Source organism: Alternaria triticimaculans (genome assembly GCF_023758025.1).
Source record: "Alternaria triticimaculans strain BMP 0046 chromosome Unknown scaffold_15, whole genome shotgun sequence".
Taxonomy (NCBI): Eukaryota; Fungi; Ascomycota; class Dothideomycetes; order Pleosporales; family Pleosporaceae; genus Alternaria; species Alternaria triticimaculans.
Window position 1 is genome coordinate 226,168 of NW_026055972.1, and position 23,798 is coordinate 249,965.

A 23,798-nucleotide genomic window follows, 5' to 3' on the forward strand; every position below is an offset into this window, starting at 1 on the left:
CTCACCAGGCACCACGGGCGCACATCCAACACGCACCATGCGCGCCTCTTACACTTCGCTGCCATAGCCTGCCATGGCGCATGTGAAGGTTGAGAACAATGGCAGACGCACCTTCCCAACCGCCCGCGACACGGCGCCCGCCCCCGCAAGATGGTCCCTACATCCTCCGCAAGCTCGTCGCAAACCTGCCGCTGTCCGCTGATGGCCCGTCGACCGACGTGCGCATCACGTGTGTAGAGGTGTGGAACGGCAACCTCTATGTTGGCACCTCCGCCGCCGAAATCATCCACTTCGTCCTGCTTCCGCCCGAGACCGACGATCCCTCCGAAGAGCCCACGGCCATCATCGCCTCGCGACTGGAACCGCCCCATAACGACAGCAATGGGCCTGGCGTGCAGCAGATTCTCCTGCTTCCCAAGATCAGCAAGGCCTGCGTGCTGTGCAACAATACTCTCTCCATATACTCGCTACCCGAGCTGAGCCCCGACTCGACTTTCAAGCCGATAGGATGTCTGTGGGTTGGAGGTGTCGACTTGAACGACGACATCGAAGGTTCTGCTGAGGATGGCGTAGTAGTCGTCATCGGCCTCAAGAAGCGACTGCGACTGGTGCAGATATCCGAGAACTCGCCCCCGAAAGCGATCAAGGCGATTGAATACGGAGGCTGTCTGGTCTCTGTCCGCCGAGACACGTTCTCATGCGCTGCTGATGCGCATTCATATGCCCTGTTGGACGTTGTACATCAACAGAAGATAGGCCTGTTTCCAATCTCTTCCTTGGATCCAGACGCCGGCGACATTGGCGGAGCCGCTGAGCATCTGGCGACTGTGCCAAATGCGCCATCTAGGAGCGTTTCCTCCGCTTCGCATCCACAAGCTCTCGAGGAGCACCGCGGCCATTCTCGAAGTACAAGTTTGAATGTGCTTGGGCTAGGCGGTCCTTCAAGAACAGCAAGCCCACGGGCTCCGGCTCAACGCTATGGTTTCGACGTGCCCCAATCACTTTCTCGCGACATGTCACCGGCTCCGTCACGCTCGCCTGGCCGAGCCGCCATGGGAGGAGAAGGCGAAAGAGCGTCTAGCCAGTCTCGAGGCGGCGCAACTTCACCCGATAAACCTTTACCACCAGCTCCAACCGAAGAGGAGAGACCACAACCTGAAGAGCCGCAGGTTCCACGACCGCCGCCCTTCATTCCTTTGAGACCCCACGTCGCATCACCAAATCCGAACGAGTTTCTGTTGACAGTCGGCACTACACCTTCCGACCAAGGAGTCGGCATGTTCGTAAACCTCGATGGAGATATGTGCAGAGGTAGCATACAGTTCAGTAGCTATCCTGATGCGATTGCTGTAGACGGCGCGGGCATAGATTTCTCGGCCTCTATGGGTCAAGGCATGAACTCTGAGGAAGGTTACGTCTTGGCAGTTGTACATCGAGAGGCGGAAGGTAGTATTACCTACGGAGTTGAGATTCAGCGATGGGATGTTGATCCTAGTGCTGGAGAAGTTGACAAGCACTGGCTCAACTTCAGCCCACTCGGTCTGCCAGTTCAGACCAAAGGCTCACATATCTCGACGCCTATAGGTATGCGCACTGTAGTGCAGCCTTACGATCTAGTAATTTCGGAAGTAGGCGCGAAACTAACCGTCAGGAAGTTGCAGCTTGCTTCATCTGAGGGAGCAGCGAAAGAGTCCAATGAAGTCGAGAAGCGCCAAGCAAATGCGGACCGCGAGTTTGCGGAGCGCCTGTCCAAGTTACAGTCACAGACTGTCGTCTGGGCCGGAGACCAGATATGGTGGACAGTACGAAACCCTCTAGTGACCCGATTGGATTCACGAATCGAAGCAGCCCAGTATGCGCTTATTGGAGATGCGACCCGCATCCAGCCTGACAGAAGAGTCATAGAAACCATCTTAGGCGATATCCGCGGACAAGAGCCGCGCAACGAGTCTGAATACCTTAGTCTCATATATATTCGTCAAAAGGCCTCACTCATGCTCTTCATGGACGTGGTTCTACGTACCAAAACGAACATCATCATATTCGAAAACGAGAAGCGTATCACCGAACAAGCGCTCATTGAAGGTGAAATAGACCCGCGAGTTGTCTTGAGCCTGATGCCAATTCTCAATCAAGAAGTGGTACAAGGCTCGGACGGCATACAGATCTATGGCGGCATCACAACGCTGGTAGAGCACTTCTTGCAACAGAACGAACTCTCCACAATGCCAACGAATGTCAATGGTCCCTTTGGTGACAATTTGTTGCATTTCGTAAAGCGATACCTTCAGTTTTGGAAGAAGCGGAAAGGGATGGCAAGCGTAACAAACGATCCAACCGTGTTCAAAACTGTCGATGCAGCATTGCTTCACATCCTCCTACTACTAGATCAAGGGAGTCCAAAGGGCACTTCCAGCCCCGGTGCCCATCGAGCAGAACTGTATGAATTGGTCGATAAGGAAGTAGAGTGCTTCGATCGCGCTGTTGAGTTGTTAGAACAGTTCAAGCGTCTCTTCCTGCTCAGTCGTTTGTACCAAGGCAACTGCAAGGCTTCCGTCAAGGCATCACATGTGCTGGCGACCTGGAAACGGATCTTGGAAGGCGAGGAAGACAAGGGAGGCGAACTTGTAGATGGCGAGCATAAGGTGCGCGACTATCTACGAAAGATTCGCGATCAAGCTCTGGTAGAAGAATACGGCGCATGGCTAGCGAATAGGAATCCAAAGCTGGGTGTTCAAGTCTTTGCGGACGATCAGAGTAGGGTCAAATTCGACCCTACTCGAGCAGTAGCTTTGCTGAGAGACAAGGCGCCAGGCGCTGTTAAAGAGTACCTAGAGTATCTTGTCTTCGGCCAGAAAAAGGTAAGCCCTTCAGCACATATCTACTCGCTTTACTAACATCAGCCCCAGCACCCCGAGTACGTAAACGAACTAATCGCATTCTATCTCTCCACCGTAATCACCGAACTCGAAAGCACCCCCTCATCCCGCGCCACCCTCTCCCAAAGCTACGAAACCTACCGCATCCTCGAACCCCCCAAACCAACCTACTTCTCCTTCATAACCGACAACGCGCTCGACGCAGAATGGTGGCACGCCCGCATCCGCCTCCTCCAGCTCCTCAGCGAAACCTCGTCCTACGACGTTCACACCGTCCTCTCCCGACTGCAGCCCTACAGCCAGGAACTAGTCTCCGAAATGATCATCCTAAACGGCCGCCAGGAGCGGCACGAAGAAGCGCTGAAACTACTCACGCACGGGTTAGGCGATTACAACACAGCAATCAGCTACTGCCTGTACGGCTACGCATCTATCCACCGCCGCGCCACCCCCGGCGCACCGCCCGTGTCGCACAGCCAGATCCCCACACGGTCAGAACAATCACGCATGTTTGGCCACCTCCTCAGAGAATTTCTCCAGATAGAAGATCTGTCGCAGAGAGTAGAGCGCACCTCTGAACTCCTAGAGCGCTTTGGGGGCTGGCTTGATGTTGCCGATGTGTTGGCTATTGTGCCTGATGAGTGGAGTGTAGATGTTTTTAGCGGGTTTTTGATACAGGCGTTGAGGAAGTTGGTCAGGGATAAGGCGGAGAGTGATGTTGTGAGAGCTTTGAGCGACGCTCAAAACAGTCAGACAAGTAACGAATTAGTGGAGAAGAGGGAGGAGGGTGGGGCGCGGTTTGAGAGGGTGGAGGGGAGGTTGGGGGTGCAGGGTGGTGGGGAGTAGGGTAGAGTGTACAGCTGTGCATACACAGCAAGGGCAGGGAGTTTGGAAATACACTTGTATTGCGATCTCATTGTTGGAATATGAATTCAGGTGGCTGGTACCAGTCAGCGCGTCTCCGTCTACGTGTGAGATTACAATCAATCTTCATCGCATCCTATTTGAGTACTCATGTCGTACTGTTCAACGAGGAAGACAAGGCGTCTTGGGTTCTAATTGGGGCCTGATCTTGTTCCGGGTTGGCCTTTCGAATTGTGCATTGATGCGCAGGCTATGAATTGTAATTTCCACTTGCTATCGCCTTTACCATTATCTGATGATAGCTCTTGGGCATCGTTTGTGTGGTGAGATTCAGAATGAGTAGAGTGCGCCTTTAACTGAGACTGCGGTCAGGTCCTCCGGGCAGGTCATTGAGATAGTACTTTGGTATACGGTATGATTGCGATTTGTGTGGTTAGGATGATAGCTGTGATAGCTTTGGAGTACCTTTTGCCCGCATTGCTGGTACCAACGCATTCTTTGTAACGATATATAGCGCACTTGGGTAAATTGATAGGTCTCCAGGACTGAGCGTCGTGATTGATGGTTTCGGAAGTCTACTCAACACCGGCTCGCGCCTCCCTCGCGACGGTCTTGGCATTCTCACACCCGGAGGCACGAGCAACGCCGGAGCATAGCCACCAACGTCTCTCACTTCTCTTGCTTATCTAACTCAACTTCAATTCAATTCCACCACCCATATATCACTCGGCCACGCTTAGTGACACGATGCAGCGCCGTATGGTGAGTACCGTCAATTTTGCATCGTGTTCTCCGATTTGGCGCTAACGGTGGCAGCTCACCAAAGATGAAGAAGCCTCAGCGCAAAACGAGGATCTAGAGGTGCGCCGCGAGGATCAAGAGAAGATCAACAAATTCAGTTCGCTGCATCAGAAAGAAGAGCTTCTCGAAGAGGAGCTGAGGGCAAAGATTGTACGATTCAACCCGCTGCCTCCAATCTGTACTCCCTCTAACAGCAGCGCAGAAGGAGAAGGAAGATTTGGAGGAGATCTCAGGCGAACTCGAGCTGGTTGATGAGGAGGAGAAAGTACCGTAAGTTCTCTGCGATGAGCTGCGAGATGGCTCGTCATTAGACATAGCCACAGTATCAACAAGCTAATCACAACCACAGATACAAAGTCGGGGATTGCTTCGTCTCGTTACCCCAACCCCAGGTCCTTGAGCTTCTGGGTTCATCAACAGAGACTATTGACAGCGAGGTAGAAGCTCTCAAGGCCAAGCTTGAAGGGATTCAAGAAGAGATGGGAGAGCTGAAGAAGGCACTCTATGGCCGCTTTGGCCGCAGCATCAACCTCGAGACATAGGCAATGCGTATGCTATAGACTTGCAGCGATGGTTCGCCGACGGAGATACATGCAACAAGAATCGAGATGCAACACACGTCCCAGTCTGAAATCGCATTCCGAGATGGATCGAATTCCGAATCGGCGTTCCATAATTCCTAACGCATACCGTCGGACTTTACTAATCCGCAGACCGAAGACATGGTAATCTGAGTCAAACGCGCATTCCCTTCCTCGCAAAACGAAAGAAGATAACGAACGTGACTCATTACAGGTCAATTATCAAACAATGCACCGAGTTCCACTTGGAGAGCCGCGCATCGGTAAGTTTGCCGATGCATAATAACGTGTTGTTCCCCGTCGGGCCTCGTAGGGCGCACGCAGCTAAACGGTACCCGTCATGCATTCGTAAGTTAAGCCCCGCCTACTCTGCATGCGGTAACGGCTACGATCGACAAACCAGGTAGACGTGCAGCCACGAAGATTATTGATCAGGGGAATTGTGGCGCCTACTTAAACACCTCGGATGGCTAACCCAAGTGCGCGGGGTCGCGCAGTATACTACCTAAGGTTCTAGTCTGTTACTACCCGTTTCCCTTCTCTAACTACATTCGCAAAGTCATCCGTTCTGTCTTTTTGGATCCTGAATTGCTCAAGAGCAATTGGCGTCATTCCTCCGGTTAATCAATTCAGCATGGAGAGTGCAGATCTGGAACGAACTTATTCCCGGGAACAACAAGGCTTAGGGCCGGGTCATGAGGCCATTACCTCACCAGTCGCTCTTGTCCGCAGTTTTACTTCGAAGAGTCAGAGAAGTACGACGAGTCGACAGAGTTCAAGAAATCGCTGTACGCATAACTTCGTCTTACTGCGATGTTGGGGGTGTGGGTTACTAACGGGTCAACATAGCCGGTGCTATAGAGAGCTCGCGTGCTGCGCGACTGAGGGAACTTGAGAAAGATGCTGGCACATCTGACGATACGGAGAAGGAGGATGCGATTGAGAAAGTTGCGTCGAGAACACCTTCAACGCTGAGCTCGCATGGACGGTCGAATTCACCGTCGCCGGCGTCGAGTGTCCACGATGAGCACACGAGTGGGAGACGGGTTATCCGCTTTGAAGATGGAGACCCTGAGAATCCTAACAATTGGGGGCGTGTGAGTTGAACAATGGAAAATTGATTCGAAGAAGAACTAACAAGTATTCCAGTGGAAGAAGATCTACGCCCTCGTCGTTGCTATCATGAGTGGTAAGCCACCCTAATCCTTCTTTTGACAACTCAGCTGAACCAGACAAAGTGATGAACAGCACCATGACCTCCAGCCTAGCAGCCGGAGCCACGGCTCCAATATCTCGCCATTTCAACCAAACCAACGAATATGCGCTCATCCTCCCCACATCCATGTATCTAGTTGGCTACGCATGCGGTCCCATGCTCTGGGGCCCTCTCTCAGAATCCTACGGCCGCAAAGGAACCATGGTGATATCCTTTGCCTTTTTCACAATATTCTCCATCGCTTCGGCGCTCTCACCAAACTTCGCTTCGCTCGTCATCTTCAGGTTGTTGGTGGGTGTGGGAGGGAGTTGCGCGATCAGTGTTGTTGGGGGGATCTGCGCGGATATCTATCATAATCCTAAGTATCGGGGAAGGAGTATGGCGATTTTCATGGTATGTGGCTCCTAATCCCTTCCTCATAACGAACTCTAGCAGAAGGAAAGAAGAACTAATCAAGGTATAACAGGCCGCAACAACATTCGGACCCATTCTCGGACCCCCGATATCAGGCTTCATCAGCGTGATATCCTGGAGCTGGGCCTTTTGGATCGGGGTCATACTTGCCGGAGCAACATGGCCGCTGTTCTACTTCTTCGACGAAACATACGGTCCCACGATCCTAAAGCGGCGCGCAAAGCGACTACGCAAGGAGACGGGTAATGAGAATATCATTGCGCCACTTGAATTGGAGAAGACGGATTTGAACCACATCGTCACCGTCATCCTGACTAGGCCACTAAGAATGATCTGCTTCGAACCTCTCGTTCTATTCACATGTCTATATCTAAGCTACGCCTGTAAGCCAACCTTCCCCTACCATCCCTGCACAAACCCATCTCCTTACTAACCCCCACCCCCAAAGACGCCATATTCTACATATTCCTACAATCCTACCCCATAATCTTCACCGGAATCTACCACTTCAACGCCGGTGAAACAGGTCTCGCCTTCCTCCCCATCGGCGTCGGCGCCCTCATCTCCGCTGGCATCTACTTGTCGTGGGACTGGTACTTGGCCCGCGCCCAACGCCTCAATCGCCCTTGGTCGCGCAACGAAGAGATGCGGAGGCTGCCGCTCGCTTGCATCGCTGGCCCGTTCTTCGTTATCAGCGCGTTCTGGCTGGGCTGGACGAGTAGAGAGAGTATCCACTGGATTGTCCCTACGCTCGCGGGTATACTGTTTGGAATGGGATATCTGTGTCTTTTCATGGCTTTACTCAACTATCTAGTCGACGCATACGAAGTCTTCGCTGCGAGTGCGATGGCAGCAGCGAGTTTATCGCGTAGTTCGTTTGGGGCTGTGTTGCCTTTTGCTGCGAAACCGATGTATAGGACTATGGGCGTGGCTTGGGCGACAAGCTTGCTGGGATTCTTCAGTCTGGCGCTGTGTGTTGTGCCGTTTGTGTTTGTGAGGTGGGGTGGCAGAATGAGGGATCGCAGTCAGTTTTGTCAGTATTTGAGGAGGAAGAAGAGGGAAGAGGAGGAGGAGGCGGAGAGGGAGAGGGAGGGGCTGAGGGAGAAGAGGGTTATGGTACAGCCCAATGAGTTCAAGGGGAAGGAGGATGTGTAGGGTATGATTAGTCCGTGCTGCATGTCTTTGAAAAGCTCATCTCAAAGATCATCCAACATATACCCCCTCCTCTTCTCAGGCTGGGCCTTGATGACCCAGCTATGCAGCACAATCTCGTGCCATTGAACCCTCTCCGCATTCTGCATACGAAACACCGGCTCCCTCTCAACCACGAATTCTTTGCCTTTTCTAGGCCCAATGCGCGGTAGGCAGAAGCGAAAAGAGACCCAGTACACAATACAGCACGTGAGCATGATCCACGATAACATGCCGGTCGCGTACCAAGGAAGCCCGGGAATGATGTCGTGAACGTCGAGGTCTGAGTATTGAAACGGTGGTATCCAGACTGCGACTAAGGGGAAGCCGCCCGCGATAGCATAGATCAGAGCAGCGGTGACACTCAACCACGTTGGGAGGGGCGATTTGAGAGACCACTTCGTGAAGAAGCGAAGATACAACATGCCGACTGCCATGATGAACGTGGGGATGATGTCGACGAGGTACACGTACAGGTTTGCGAGGATCCTGTACGCAGACGAGGGCTTCATGGGCCAGGTTACCAGTATGAGAAACACGGCGCATACCCAGTGGAGAAATAACGCGCCTAGCGGAGTGGGCTCGGACTGGCTGGAATGGTGTTTTTCGCGGTATTTGCGAAAGAGAATGCGGTTCTCGCCGAAGAACTTGGCGAATGGTAGAACGCCTTCTTTCGCTATCTCTTGCTTGGCGCGGGCAAGCGTGAAGGTCATGCCGATGACATTGCCGAAGCTGTTGATGGTCGTGAAGATGGCGAGGATTGCAGAAGCGTGTTTGGGGCCGATGACGTTGTTGAGGAAAGCGAGGGCTACGTCGGTAGATGTAAGTTGTTGCTCTTTGCTGACTACAATCATCTGAGTGCGTCAGCGAAGATCTGGGAACTGACTATGTGGCTACCTACGTAGCTGACATTGACGAGCATGTATAAGATGCAGATCATCCCGAGAGCAATGATGATGCCTTTGGGAAAGTTCTTGCGTGGTCTGTGGACCTCGCAGAGTATCTGAGTATGCGTAAGTGTAGGTCGATGGATCGTCAGACTGATTAAGACTTACATAGTTGGCTTGGTTGTACCCCCCATAGGCGTAAAAGACCGCTAGCATGCCTTGCGTATAGCTGTCGGCGTTTCCGTGCGTCCGCGCAAATGAATTCTTGTATCCCATATTGGCTGTTGCGTGATTCGTATGCGCGACACCGGCCAATACACATATCGCCATGATGGGGAACACACAAAGAATGGCGATCTTAACAACGACGATGACGTTGTTGAGAAGGATACCCCCACGTCGAGTGAACGCGTGCAAGAAGCATGGAAGCGTTACTGCCATTATCGCGAGACATCGTGCCGCGGCATCCTTAGCTGCACCTCTATCGGAACCTGGAGAGCCTATTATGTCGTCGCCGAAAGTCAATGCGTTGGCTGCGCTCGAAGCAATGATCACGTAGTTGACTGCGTAGAAAGAAAAGACGAAGAACTTGGGTCGCTTGATAAGGTAGTTCACCTAGTCGCGGTCAGCCGTGTATCAGTGGCAGGCTTGCAGTTCTGCACTCACGTAGTTCATGTCTCCACCATTGCGTACAACCGGCACTCTTTCGCCATCAATTGAATGCCGAGGTGTAGTCAAGCCCAACTCGATGTACAATATAGAACCCGCGATGGCTGCAAGCCCACCGAAAGCCCAAAAGCAAAGCGTGATTCCCGGGCTCTCGGTGGCCTGCATAACGGTCCATGGTGTTCGGAATATGCCAGTACCGATGACTTGCTGGAGTATGAAGGCCACTACTGAGAAGAGACCTAGAGGATTCGGCGTGCTTTTCGTAGCGACAACATCTTTGTCGTTCAAAGCCTCGAGGTATGCGCGGTCTTGTTCGTCTAAGCACAGGCTGCGGTCTCCCGATTGGACGCTACATGATTCGTCCATCGTTCGGTAATGAGCATCGATTTGGAGCTGGTGAAGCTTAGGAATCCGGTTGGATAAGTAGTACCTAGCTACAGTAGTAGCCGTCCAGCAAGAAGCCGGTAATGGTATCTGAATGATTTATCCCTTGAGTTTCATGCATTAGTTATCACCCGGGAGGAGAGCTAGTTTTTGAAGCCCTTGCTGGTAGCTTTACTTTTTCCGTCGATTGTTAGAGCCTTCGCACCGCGGAGCTGCGACTCCTTACTTAACGATACTTGCCATGTGAACAGCAGCCACAAGGTCGCTTCGAAATTCGATAGACAGCCACTTTGCGTAGGAGGCAAGGCTAAATCCGAAAGTGAACAAAGCATCGCTTGCCACAGTCGAGTAGATGCAGGGGATGTCTGAGGAAGGGATGCGCGTGTGCCAGATAACGACAGACAGCTCCTGAGGTATCGTTGTCGGTCCCTAAGCCTGCATCTTCTCAAAGCATTGCAACCATCGGTAACATGCCGTGGGATTTCGGTGTACTCAGCTTCATTTGCGGCGCCATCAAATTATCGTGGATCATATACGAGAAGGGGTTTACGAAGGAGAAGTCGCTGCGTTCGTCCTCCCAGCCACCGCACCGCGTTTTCGCGCTAACCGTATTGTCTTAGCGCAACGGTATCTCGAGTTTGGCGACGCGTTGTTCCGGCTGCACTGGAGTCTCAACACCATCGAATCCATCGTCAGAACCGCGAACACCGGCTTAGAAAACGGAAGGCTCGAGAGCTATGGTTCTGAGTTATATGATACCACAGCTCTGACCGATATCGTGGGTAACTTCCGCTTGACGCTGGAACAAAGTCAGAAGTTGCTCAATGGCGTCAGCAAATTTCGTACTGGCAAAGACGGCTTCATCACCAACATCATCTACAACCTGAACTCGGATGCGCAGGTCAGAGATTTGACTGAGCGGCTGAAATTCCACACCGTCAAGATTGGTCTCGTTCTCGACGCGTTCAACATTCATGTCCAAACACAGCTGCGGGATCTCCACAATGAACAACACCAAGACCTTGCGGAGCGAATTCAGGAGCTGAAGCACCTACTTGTTGCTAGTCGAGATTCACGCACCGACGCGTATCATCCGGTGATCAAGCGAGATATAGAAGTCCCTGTCGAGCTTGCCAAGCGCTTCGCGGCGGAGTTACAGCAATGTTCTTTATTGTATACGTTTGACTGGGAGAAAACATCTGACGGGCCGCAAGTATCAGTCAGAGAAGGCCTAGAAGCCTTTTGCAACCATTTCAATGGCGCTCATCCTGATGGAGATGCGACATCATATCTTCGCCTTCTCAAAAGCATATGGCTAATGGACAAGATTAAGGAAGGACACGATTGGTCAAGTATTCAAAGCTCAAATCCAGGCGGTCTCTATGATAGGTGCATCAGGGAAACGGATAGACGACTTCGCATAGAGTGCGCTCGAATCGCCAGCAGTCCAATCGCGCGCCCCCGACTATCTACCATCATGCGGTCTCCCGAGGAAATGCTTGCTATCTGGCCGAGACCTATCCCCATTAACGATAACGTGCACGAAACGAATCTTGGGGTTCTTCTAGACATCTCGCTTGTCTCCGGTACGCAGACACATACCTTTCGCGTAGTGCGTAACATGGATGGGACGTTGGGAGTGGAAGACACCACTACGAATACAACACCATGCACTGGTGGCAGTTCCAGGGACAGAGTAACACAAAAACTCAACCTTGACCCAAGGACGGTTTTCCTAGTCCCTGTGTATGCAATACCGAAAGTTCCAGGCTCGCAAGATGCTTCTTGTAGCGTAAAGCTGCAGAGCTCGCCTGATGATACAAATGGCCTGACTCCAGATTTTCGCTCATGTACCGACTTGTTCAGGTTGCAACACCTCATTACGGGCTACAGATGCGTACATCAAAGGTGGGTAGCTATTAGCCTACCAAACTTGTCGCGCAAGCAGCACTTAAACTCTATGCCTGCACAAGACTGACACGTTTGAAGGAGAACTGTGATAGTCACATCCCTCGTGAAAGGGCAGGGCTTCCCAACGAACAGTGGCGCATCCGAAGGTAGACCAAGCAAGACCACCGACGTACTGACTGAGATCGGGAACATACAGTTGTGGAAAAAAGCTTCTTTCGAAAAGAGACCTGCGTCCCAGCACCAATACAGCAAGTCGTCAGAGGACCTGTTCAATTCTCCAGAAACTGTATCGGGTGCATGGAGTCCTGAGCCACTCAGCGAACGGACTTTCACCTCGACGTTCAGTATCATGAGCAACATCTCCAGCGCTCACTCACAAGAGATATCACTGGGCTCTGCAGTCAGGGCAGTGCAGTTAACACACCTAGAGCTGCCATTACTTGTGGTATTTCTCAAACAGCCAGATACAGGGCAGTTATCCTTTCTAGCCATTGAGCTCGACGAGCGTACGAAGATCGAGCCAAAAAGCTGCGACTGCCGAAGCACCAAAGCCAACTGTACAGTCAGTGTGCTAGAGCGATCTGGTACACCACTGCTAACTCGTCGATTTTATGCGGAGAAAGGGCTCAACAGCTGGAATCTGGCGGCTGTCGGTGCTCACTGGTCATCCTCCGATGCCGGTGCGGTGCGCGTGCGAGACATGTACTGGCTTCGGTTCGAGTTCCCGAACGACGCTGAGCGCAAGAAGTTTCATCAGAATGTTGCCGATCTCGTTCGCATCTTCTCTGCAAGGATGAACGACTACCAGAGGGACTTAAGGTCGGTTCGCGGAGCTCACATCATCTCACGAATAGGCTGAGGATGGTTGGCGTTGCTCTCACTTCCTTCATCTATCGTGTTTGTTAATCTTTAGTCTAATGTTAATAACGCTCCTTCGTCTCAATATCATGTAGTAGTAATCTGCGGTCATGTTCGCTCACTTCCGATGATCTTGCTCAGGCCTCGTACTAGTTTGAGCCAAGGAATCTTTTACAAGAGCTCAAATTCCTGGATTGTGCCTTCACTGCGCCTACAAGACTATGCAACACACAAGAGAGACACTCGAAGTTGACGTCAGTCATATAAATGTCCCAGAAGATACAACGTCCCGTGTAATGCGAACGATCTAGCGAATGCGAATTTAGACTGAGAATCGCACCTGAAGCCCGGTGCTAGCGAATGCGACATGCTTGGCCTGCGCCACCGACCTCTCGCACTCGTCAACACTTCGCCAATACACTTGGCACTCTATGGTAGAGACGTGCATCATTCTTTATAAGAAAGACGTAGACTTCGAAGCCAGGATTAAAACATACATTGATGTGTACATCAGTATAGTTTTCGTATAACACCTTCTAAGGTCTACAAAAACGACGTCCCACAATTCCTTCACCGTACGATGACGGCGCCCTCGCAGTCTGGCCAAGAACACCAACCTGAGTTCATCGCAGCTAGTATTGTTGCGGCTACTAGCAGAGAAACATGGATAACTCAAGCGCGACGATGGAAGTTTCTCCTACTGCTGTTGCCAGGCTTCTATACCGCGAGTATGGATCTAACTGTTGTCGCCACAGCGCAGCCGTTCATCGCCTCTCATTTCCGTAAGTACTCTCTCCAAGGACCGCCAGTGTACATGCTTACTATCAAACAGAAGCTTTGAACCAGATAAGCTGGATCGGCACAGCCTTCACACTCACAGACACTGCGTTCGTCCCCTTGTTCGGCCAGATAGCTGATGTCTTCGGATGGTACGCAGCCCTGCAGATTGCTGTTATAATTATGACTTTGGGCGGCGTCCTTTGTACAAGCGCACAAATTTGGCCAATCTTGGTACTTGGTCGAGCACTACAGGGTGTGGGGACGGCCGGCATGTCTACATGCTCTCTCATCATCTTGGCGGACAACGTGTCCCTGAAAGAGCAAGCGTTGAATACTAGCATCTTTCACTTCTTGATCGGCATTGCGTATGCAACTGGACCTTTGGTATGACTCTTAGCAGCTGAGCTTATTACTGCTAACAGGTAATCAGATCGGAGGCTACATGACGAATGTGCATTGGCGATATGTCTTTGTGCTCTTGTCCGCCTTGAGCGCAATAAGCATCCTCACTATTGCGTTCCTGCGACCTGATCTGAAGAAGGGGAGGTACTCGGTGGCTCATCCGCAGTCGGGTCAGACTTCTCTTAGGTCTTTCCTCGATGGATGCGCGTGTATCGACCTGATCGGCGTGGGAACGTTCGTCGTTGGAGTGGCGCTGATTATCCTGGCGACCAGTTGGGGTGGCTCGGCTTATGCCTGGACATCACCAGCCGTCCTAACACCGCTTATCACCGGCCCATTCTTGCTGGTAGTGTTCGTGGTGTACCAACGATACATGGCGCCGGGCCGACATCTCGCGCGACGGCTTCCACGGATCATGCCCGTGGTGCCATACCAACTCTTTCACGAGAAGGATGTGACCCTAGTCTGTATCATCTCCGCAGCAACAGGTGCAGCTCTCTACGCCTGCTTCTACTTCGCCGGTATCTACTTCACTCTTGTTGAGGGTTTCGACGCTGGTAAAGCTGGGCTCCAGCTGCTGTTCTACGTTCCCGGGATCGGTATCGGCGTATACACTGCCATTATCATGTGCAACGTACACCCTCGACAGACCATCTGGCCCTTATTGATCGGTACAATCGTAGAGACAGGTAGCATCGGAGCACTATCATGGGCTATACGTGCTCGCCAGAGGACCGCTGTCAAAGTGCTCATGGGCGTCGCCGGGTTCGGTACTGGCATCCGCTTTATGCCAGAGAACCTACACCTGACAGGAATGTACCGGGACAAGATCGCTGTCATTCTCGGCCTTTTGAGCTTCGCTGGTCCTTTTGGTGGAACCATAGCTTTGACGGTGATGGGCTCGGTCTTCCAGAACAAGATGTCGGCCTACTTCGTCGGTAGCGAAGGGTCATCTAGATTCGACGTCAACTCACCCACCGCATTGAATGCTATCAGCGACCTCTCGTTGGAAGATCTGGAACGCTTCCGATCTGCTGCCGCCAACGCTATTAGTTGGTCGTTCATCTCCATTTTGCCATTTTTAGCCCTCAGCATCCTCGCTGCGTTAATGCTAGGCAACGTCTGGATATGCAAGGACAAGAAAGCGATGAAGGCGACATCTCCCAGCGACCCGACAGTGAATACGGACGCAGCGCTGCAAGATCAGACGCAGAGTGTGCAGCGGAATGGAAGGCCGGAGGTGCTGACCGGAATCTACTTCTACGCTGTATTGAGAGGAGCAGTAGCTTCACAGCGACACTTGGGCCCGCTGGAGGTGCGATTAGATCGTCAAGAGGAGAAGAAGGGCAGCAGGGAGAGTGCTACGCTATGATGTCATGTTGTCATTCCGTTTATGGTTAGACCAAACCCACGGGCCAAATGCCCCTTATCGTACCGAAGTGGCTGGAGTCCCAGCCATCCGCGTTCCCACTGCAGCGATCCCTCAAGCAACATGAAACTTGTCTATCGCATCATGCATCTGCCTCAAGACTGGCCACAGTTTTCTTCGTCCGCTTGAGTTGACTCATCTTCGTGATTAGCTCCCCGATGGCGGCCACGGTCCTACCGCGCATGATGTCGAAAACCGCAATGTCCGCAACAAACTCCTTGCCGATCCAGTTGCGCAGTTCGACTGCGACAAGTGAATCAACCCCGAAAGCGTGAAGGGGTTTATTAACGTCAATCTCCTCTGGGGGGATGGACAGTGCGCGGGCGAGCTTGCGCGCCAGTGCCTCAAGGACCACTGCTACTCGCTGCTCATCATCCTCGGCAAGATTGAACAGCGTGGCGGCACTGACGCTGCTCTGTGTGTTGGACTGGTTCGTGCCGCGGGCTTGCGAGAAAGATGCGAAGAGTGGGCGCTGCAAAACCTCTGCCGGTTCCAAATTGCGCTCGATCAGATCAACAGGAGTTACCAGGCCCATGGCAATCTGACTCTTGTCTACCGTCAACGGCATGTTGGTGTGCTCTGGGTCACAGTATATGGTCAACAACGCCAAGAACTCGTCTTCCTCAATCTGGCCGAGACTGCCGGACTTTTTGAAGTTCTCGTGTAAGCGTTCGGTTTCCGCAACGATGCCGATGGTGCGCATTACACCGAGATCAATGGATGTTGCGCGCTGTCGGTGATGAACGCGATGGCGCGCGAGGGCATCTTGGAAGGTGCAGCCTGCTGCGTAGTTTGACTGACCGATGTTGCCAGCAACGCCTGCCACCGACGACAGCATGATAAAGAAATTCAGGTCCTGGGGAAGCAGGGTGTGGAGGTTCCATGAAGTGTGGGCTTTGGAACGGATAGTCTGAACCCACTGAGTGTGAGTCATGTTGTCGAATGTCGCGTCCTACGAGACTTGGTAAGCGATTCCTCGAGCGTGAGCATTGGGAGCCTTACATTCAGCATCATGGTAGCATTTATGCAACCTCGAATTGGCGGCATGGTCTTTGCGCATGCACCGAGAAGATCAGAGAGCGACTCTGCATTGGATGCATCACACTTCGGCGTGCACACGTTGATGCCTCGCTCCACTAGTTCGCTCACCAGTTCAGCAGCTGCTCCCGAAGCAGTACCAGATCTTGATGGCACGATCAAATGTCGCGCGCCCCTCGAGGCCATCCATTTGAGTATGGATCTCCCGATGCCGCCCAGTCCTCCGGCAACGACGTAGCTAGCGTTCTCGTCGAATTGCCACGACCGACGGCGGAGGACGCGTTTCTAGACTTGTTAGTCTTGGTCTATATTTAAGATCTAAAAACATACCTGCACTTTTGCAGAAGGATCGATTTGGATAATGATGCGCCCAGTATTCCTCCCACTCTGGAGATACCTAAAAGCGCCCTCAACGTCTGACACCGGGAAGAGGTTCAATGGCCTCGGACAGTGCAAGTTCCCTTCTCCGACAAGCTCCATAGTCTTGTGGAGCAAGTCACGTCCCATCTGCTTGCGATTCAAAGCAATATGGCGCAGATCAACCGCGAAGAACGAGACATTGTTTGCAAAAGCCGCCATTGGGAGTGAAGAATTGGCGTTAATGTCAGCTTTGCCGATCTCCACGAACCTGCCGTATGGAGCGACGCACTCCCATGAGGCACGCAGTCCCTCTCCCACAAGAGAATTTAGCACGACATCAACGCCGTACCCATTCGTGAGACGCATGATTCCTTTGGCGAAAGTCGTGTTTCGACTGTAGAAGATATGGTCGGAAGGAATCCCATAAAGGTCGATGAGATGCTGCTTCTTGAAGTCGAAGCCTACGGTCACGAATACTTCTGCGCCTATCAATTTGGCAATCTGGATAGCAAGCTGACCAGTCGCGCCAGATGCAGCATGTATCAGAATTTTCTCTCCTTTTTGCAATCTCGCAACTTCGGCCAGGGAGTAATAGGCTGTTATGCCACAATTTAGTACTGCGCACGCTTCTTCGAACGAGACGGCCACTGGAATCTCAACGGTAGCCCATTCGTCAGCGCGAGGGAACATTCGCATGCACCCGACACCGCAAATGCAAACTCGGTCTCCTGGTTGAAACCGTGTACAGGCGGAGCCTACGCGCGTGACTATACCAGCACAGTCAGAGCCAAAGGTATCTTCTTCCAGCCGACCGAGAGCTTGAAACATATCGCGGAAGTTCAGACCCCACGCTTTGGCTTCAATCTCGACCTCGCGGTATCCAAGGGGTGCATGATGTTCAGTGTCTTCTGCGAAGTGCAATGTTTCGAGAGAGCCTCTGCTCCCAATCTCGATCTTCAGTGGTGGACCGGGAAGCCAGGACTCAGTCCGCATCTGTGGCTTGACCAATGAGTTCAAGTCCATGTTCAGATCCCTCTCTTCTACGAGCCGCCCGGTCAGCATGTGGCCATCGCGTAGCACGTACTCGAGTTCCGGCGACTGCGCTGAGGACATTACGTCAAGTACATCCCAGATGGCATCGCATCCGCTGATCCAGTCGCGGACCGTGTCCTCGATCGAGAGCGTTACGATACGCTTGTTAGCGAACTCTAGCCGCATGGCCCGAAGAAAGCCATCCTTGAGACTGGCACAGGGATAAGGAGAGCAGTCGGTGTTGTTGGGAAGCATAGCAGAAGAGACCCACAAGAGATTCTCGGATGCATGTACCCATTCCCGAATCAGCTGGAATGCTTCAGTTGATGTGGACATCAAAATATCCCCGCTTATATCAGCGAGAAATACAACGATGTCTTCTCTTGACACTTCGGCGGCGCCAACTTGTGTGAATAGGCACAATCTTGTCGTCGTACGGGATGCTCGGGTCTTTTGCTGCAAGAGTTGGGTACCCAAACCATAGTGAGACTGGTTGGCATCGTTGACAACGAACAGTATTCTACCACTTCTTTGCGTGGGTTGGAGGTCTTCGTCAGCAGTGGAAAAGATTACGCTGCATTGATGCGCAGCAGGCTCCTCATAATCGCGAATAACGAACTCGTTGCCCGAGAACCCGTTTTCCCGTAACAAGCGATCCCACTCCGGTTCTGTGATGGTTGGCCCGGAAGTACGGAACTTCTCTTCGCTGAGCCACCAGCCAGGCAGTACGCCAAAGCCAAAGTTCATGAGGAAGCAGTCTGGCGCTGTAGTCTCATGGAAAATGAGTTTGCCTCCTGGCTTCAATGCACGCTTGAGGTTCTGGAGCGTGGCGGCGAGGTTCTTCGTGGCGTGGATGACACTGCCGGCGAGGATTACGTCATAGGTACCAGATTGGAAGCCTTGCTTCGTTACGTCGCTTTCGATATCAAACGTCTTGAAGATCATGCGATCTTGGCTATGAGAGAACTTTTCGCGTGCCTTCTCGAAGAAGCCTGGGGAGACGTCGGTGTAGGTGTAGCTAGAGAATGCGGTACCGCCAGTGCGGTTCTCGACGTCGCGAAGAGTGGAAATAATGTGTTCCGTCATAGCGCCTGTCCCTGAACCAACCTCAAGGATCTTCTGTGTTGGGTTCTCGTGCGCCACTAGGCTGAGGTACGAGATGAATTTGTCGTTATACACTGGCGCGAACATGGCTTTGTATATGTCTTGGGCGAGGGTCGTGGAGAAAAGCAGTTCGAGCGCATTGATGTCGCCGCGTACGATGGGGACAATGTGCTCTGCTATCTCGATGAACATTCTCCAGTCCGGGAATTGCATACTCAGATGATTGAGCTTCTTGTTCAGCTCTTCATCCGTGAGCTCTTTTTGCGACAGTACCGGTACGTGCTCAAGGTGTAGCTTGAGCCATGACAGGTATTTCCTCATGTGTGTTGGTGCTGTAGACCAGTCGGTGTCTTCCAGCCGGCCGAGGTTGCGGTGAACAACAGCGCGAATCGTGTGCTCAAGTTCGAGGATGAACTTAACGTGCATTGATTCATCATCCGCGAAGTGATCAGCTTCGCAATACGCCTGGAGCTGGCTTGGCTTCATGAGCGATAGCTGCGGCTTCCAGTCAAAGCCATGGAGCAGCTTCCTTTCCACTTCGCTCTTCGTTTCAGCGCCGAGCACTGGCGACATCTCTAGACGCGATACATGGCAAAGCGGTGATCCGTCATCTGCGAGCGCTGTAAAAGAGCTCTCGATGCCTTTGATTGTCTTCTTGAACCTTGATGTTGTGAGCATTCTGATGTGACGAGTTTGAGGGTGTTGCCACCCAGATGCTGATATCCAGGTATCATAGACTTTGTGAGGAATGATCGTTGGGAGTTTATCTGACATGCCAGTAGACGGCGCAGTAAAGCAGACTTGGCAAGCTGCATCAAGTACTGCTGGGTGCACCACCCCTTCGTAAGAATGTATGGGCGCACTGACGTCGACGCTAGCAATGCCGAGCTTGTCGCCATCCCAACGAATACTGTCTGCCAGCGCAAACGCTTCGCCGTATTTGAGGCCTTGGTTCTTGTGCCAGTCGTAGAAGTCCGTCTTGCTTATAAGAAGCGTGCATTGTTCTTCCGCGGCAACATAGCTTTCGAGCAATGCCTTAGCGTGAACTCTCGCTTCAAGACCACAATCTACTTCCGTGGCAGTCTCTTCGTAGTCCACATGCACTTCAGCTCGGACACACTCAATCCACTCGCTGTCTGATCGAGCGAAAATACGAACTTCCGAACGTGTCGACGTCTTCTCGTAGTCCTGACGAAGCGGGCGTAGCTGAGTCACCACTTCGGTCTTGCTCGTAGGCTCAGAGCTAACGACGATGGGATTCATGAATGTTGCTTCCTTGATATTGTAGCCCAAAATGACTTGTTCGGTCTGGAAGTGTTGTTTTACGGCTTCTAGAGCCATCATTATCATTCCGGTAGCCGGGAAAAGCGCCTGTTCACCTACGACGTGGTCTGCAAGCCAAGGGGTCTCTTCCAGACTAAGCATCTTCCGCCATCGCGGCTCGGAAGGATTCCAGTCCGTAGCACATATGCCGAGAACGCCTCTTGGTGCGTTATTGCGCATCCGCCAGTCTCGGCTAAGTCGAGTCTCGTGCCAGTATGTCTGCGAACGATCGAAAGGGTACTCGGGTAAGTCAACCAGGATCTGCAGGCGTTCCTTTTGAGCATCTTGTAGGTTCGCCGCATCGATTGACGGAGCATATCCATACGTAAACAAGCACCCGATTGTCCTCAGGGTCGATCTGAGAGAAGAATCGAATTTCGACAACAAAGACATGTACCTAGCTTGCTTCTTGGTCATATATTGGCCCAGTGTTTCGGTGGTAGGTCTCTTCAGTGCTGCATGAGGTCCTATTTCGACATAATCATGTATAGTGTGATTGCGATCGAGCTTTGGTGCTGTCACGGCAAGGTATCGCAGGGCGTCCGCGAATCTAACGGGGGATACAAGATTATCGACCCAGTAACTACCTGTGATCAAGGCATCGGCATCGACTACTGTGCCAGTCACAGAGGAAACCATGAAGATCGAGCTTTGTTGCTCGCCTCGTTCGAGTGGACCCATCGACGAGGAATACTCCGCGGAAATGGCACGCATAGCGGGAGAATGATAAGCTACGCCAGTTCTCAGCTTCTGCGCGAAGATGCCGTCTTCATCTAGCCGATCTTTCCAGGTGTCGATGTCGGTCTCATCGCCAGATAGTGTTACGTTGAAAGGGCTGTTGACGCAAGCAACGTGGACATTTCCAGAGAGAGAAGCCTTGGCCAGGTATGCTGAAACGCCACTTTCTGGGAGATTGACTGACATCATGGCTCCGGGACGAGGTAAAGATTCCATAAGCTGGTTGGCCAGTCTTCCTCTATGGTATGCGACTTTGCATGCGGACTCAAGTGACAAAGCACCGATGCAATAAGCTGCAGCGATCTCGCCAGAGGAGTGGCCGACCACTGCAAGTGGCGCAATACTGAAGCTTCTTAGTAGTTCCACAAGCGCTATCTGGAGAGCAGTGCAGAGGGGCTGGCTGAAACGGGGCTGATTGATGTTGTTCCCGTGCTCCATCTCGTCTAGTCAAGAGTCAGCTTGGCCGTCAAAGTAAAGGCAGTCGACTGTCTTACCCAGTAATGACCACGGTGCGCCCAATGAGCGAAAGACATGCCCGATTCTGACCAAAGTTGACTTAAAGATGGGAAATTTGAGCAGTTCCCAGCCCATTCGAGCGTACTGTGCACCTTGGCCAGTGAATATCCATGCCATGCCGGCCTCTCGAGCTGAGCGTGTCAGAGTCGAGGTAGCAGCGCTGATGGTCGTGAACTTCTCGCTGGCATCAACGACTGCGAATGCCTTCCACGCCATGACACTCCTACGAGAGGACAGAGTATACGCCAGGCGACGTAGTTTCTCTTCCTGCCCTGATACGCGCTTGTCGAAGTAGTCTGCATACTGCTGTATTACGAGTCGTAACGCAGCTTCGTCCCTTGCAGACCAGACAAGTAGCTGGACATCCCCTTCCGCTGCCTTAACACTCTCAGTAGTACTCTCGGATGTCGAGCCATTCATACGAGCGGTATCAGCAGCCACCTCGTACCCGCTGGGATGATCGCTACCGTTCGTGCCATTCATGTTTCCATTGGGAATATTGCCATCCACTTGTGACTTCTGCAGAGTTGAAGCAACCAATGTATTGTGGAAGCTTTGTAGGTTCATGGACTCGAGAGTATGATATGCATCGTCCAGTATGACATGTCCATTGGAACCGCCGAATCCGAATGAGTTGACTGAGATACGACGCAGCCCGTCGGTCGGCCAAGGGATGCATTCCATGGGTACCTCAACATTGTAGATTTTGGCGTTGATCTTTGGGCTGATCTTCTCGAAGAGTGCGCTCGGTGGTATGACGCCCGTTTCCAATATCATGATAGACTTGAGAATTCCAGCTAGTCCGCTACAGCCTTCGAGGTGGCCTATGTTGGATTTGACGGATCCAACATATAGCGGGTGTTTTTGTGATCGGCTAGCCCGGAAGGTCCTGCCTATCGCCTTCATCTCCGTGGCATCTCCGAGCTGAGTACCAGTTCCATGAGCTTCGACGTATCGCGTAGACTCAAATCCCAAGTTGCAGCTCTTATAAACGTGCCTTATCAGCTGCTCTTGCGATTCCGCGCTGGGCTGCGTGATGCCTGGTGTGCGTCCATCCTGGTTTGAACCAGTCGCTCGAACTACGGCACGTATGACATCTGAATCTCGAATGGCATCCGAAAGCCTCTTGAGTACCAGCACTACCGCACCTTCTCCACGGGCGTAACCATTAGCACGGTGATCGAAGCTGTAGGAGACGCCGTCTGGTGAGAGCATCTGCATGTTCGATAGATAGAGTGAGATTTCGACGCTGAGGAGGACGTTCGCTCCAGCAACAAGAGCCTAGCGCGTGTCAGTATTCTTGCAGTGGCACGATCTCTTAGAGCAGCGTTACCATTGAGCTCTGGCCGCTACGAAGCGATTGACAAGCCAAATCCATCGCAATCATGCTTGTCGAGCATGCCGTGTTCAGTTGGATGCTAGGCCCTTTGAAGTCGAAATACCAGCTGAGCCTATTGGCTAGGATTGAAGGCGAGGTACCAGTCGCGGTATTGGTCGGCGCTTCGTCGGGGTCTCTAGCCAAGATTCTGCTGTAGTCATCGGACATGGAAGCAGCAAACACTGCCGTCTGGGATCCAGCAAGGGTTTCTGGTGAAATTCCGGCTGTAGGCTATCAGACTCTATCGAAAGTACCGGTGTTGCAGATACAGGGTAGCCCTTACCATTCTCCAATGCCTTGTAAGAGGTCTCCAGTAGCCATCTCTGCTGAGGATCCATCGCCGCGGCCTCTTTCGAGGTTATGGAGAAAAACGCTGCATCAAAGGCGGCAGGATCTTCTTTGACAAAGTGAGCATTCGTGGAGTATACCTGTCAACCTCTGTTAGCATCGGCTGCTCTCGTGACGTTTCGTGGATGTAACTTGCCGTATTATCCAGCGCTACGTTAGAGCTGTAAAATGCATCGACGTTGCCTCGTGACTTGGGCCATGGACGACTGAGGCTTCTGCCCCTTTCAAGATTGTCCCAGAAACTGGAGTCCTCATTGTCACCTTCCGGTAGCTTGTACGACAACCCGACGATAGCAATGGGCTCCATGGCTGTAAGGCTTCGGCGTAAGTTCACGGTATTATTACTGTTCAAGTGCGGTGCTGATTCAGTTACACCAAAACATATAGGAAGAAAAAGCGCATAGCGATGGTCATGCTATTTCGAGCTTTCCCAGGTATGATCATCTGGGCGTCACTACCGATGGTATGGCTATTGGTGGTAAGCCATTACAGTCTATGGCCCCCAAGGCAGACCTACAGGAAGCGTCAAAATCCTTGGAGGTTATTTCCTTGAAAGCATTGATGCGCGTGCAGGGGTGGCTGCATGCGAGTTGGTTTCCCAAAGCGACCAAATGTCAGCCGTTAATATCACCCACTGCCACCCACGTACGTTCAATCTGCCGGAGCCAGTCAGCTTGATAAAGCGCTGGCAAGGC

General features: G+C 52.2%; 6 protein-coding genes across 6 annotated transcripts; 4 read left to right on the forward strand and 2 right to left on the reverse strand.

The window, feature by feature from the left end:
- Positions 1-4,490: 4,490 nt before the first annotated feature.
- On the forward strand, positions 4,491-5,086 carry J4E78_008482 (uncharacterized protein; the record flags this gene model as incomplete). Its single annotated transcript, XM_049369083.1, has 4 exons — positions 4,491-4,505; positions 4,560-4,694; positions 4,747-4,814; positions 4,894-5,086. 4 exons carry the CDS (start codon positions 4,491-4,493, stop codon positions 5,084-5,086), a joined length of 411 nt encoding a protein of 136 aa, XP_049219150.1.
- A 1,411-nt stretch (positions 5,087-6,497) lies between these two features.
- J4E78_008483 (uncharacterized protein) lies at positions 6,498-7,910 on the forward strand (the record flags this gene model as incomplete). Its single annotated transcript, XM_049369084.1, has 3 exons — positions 6,498-6,632; positions 6,808-7,138; positions 7,204-7,910. The coding sequence occupies 3 exons, from the start codon at positions 6,498-6,500 to the stop codon at positions 7,908-7,910; spliced, it is 1,173 nt and encodes a 390-aa protein (XP_049219151.1).
- A 41-nt stretch (positions 7,911-7,951) lies between these two features.
- J4E78_008484 (uncharacterized protein) lies at positions 7,952-9,868 on the reverse strand (the record flags this gene model as incomplete). The annotated part of the gene is made up of 3 exons (XM_049369085.1): positions 7,952-8,800; positions 9,002-9,448; positions 9,500-9,868. 3 exons carry the CDS (start codon positions 9,866-9,868, stop codon positions 7,952-7,954), a joined length of 1,665 nt encoding a protein of 554 aa, XP_049219152.1.
- A 488-nt stretch (positions 9,869-10,356) lies between these two features.
- On the forward strand, positions 10,357-11,310 carry J4E78_008485 (uncharacterized protein; the record flags this gene model as incomplete). Its single annotated transcript, XM_049369086.1, has 3 exons — positions 10,357-10,453; positions 10,651-11,038; positions 11,220-11,310. 3 exons carry the CDS (start codon positions 10,357-10,359, stop codon positions 11,308-11,310), a joined length of 576 nt encoding a protein of 191 aa, XP_049219153.1.
- Positions 11,311-13,339: 2,029 nt separating this feature from the next.
- On the forward strand, positions 13,340-15,209 carry J4E78_008486 (uncharacterized protein; the record flags this gene model as incomplete). Its single annotated transcript, XM_049369087.1, has 2 exons — positions 13,340-13,345; positions 13,866-15,209. 2 exons carry the CDS (start codon positions 13,340-13,342, stop codon positions 15,207-15,209), a joined length of 1,350 nt encoding a protein of 449 aa, XP_049219154.1.
- Positions 15,210-15,348: 139 nt separating this feature from the next.
- J4E78_008487 (Type I Iterative PKS) lies at positions 15,349-23,303 on the reverse strand (the record flags this gene model as incomplete). Its single annotated transcript, XM_049369088.1, has 7 exons — positions 15,349-16,218; positions 16,269-16,589; positions 16,635-21,304; positions 21,356-22,658; positions 22,711-22,979; positions 23,039-23,183; positions 23,295-23,303. 7 exons carry the CDS (start codon positions 23,301-23,303, stop codon positions 15,349-15,351), a joined length of 7,587 nt encoding a protein of 2,528 aa, XP_049219155.1.
- Between the last annotated feature and the right edge of the window lie 495 nt (positions 23,304-23,798).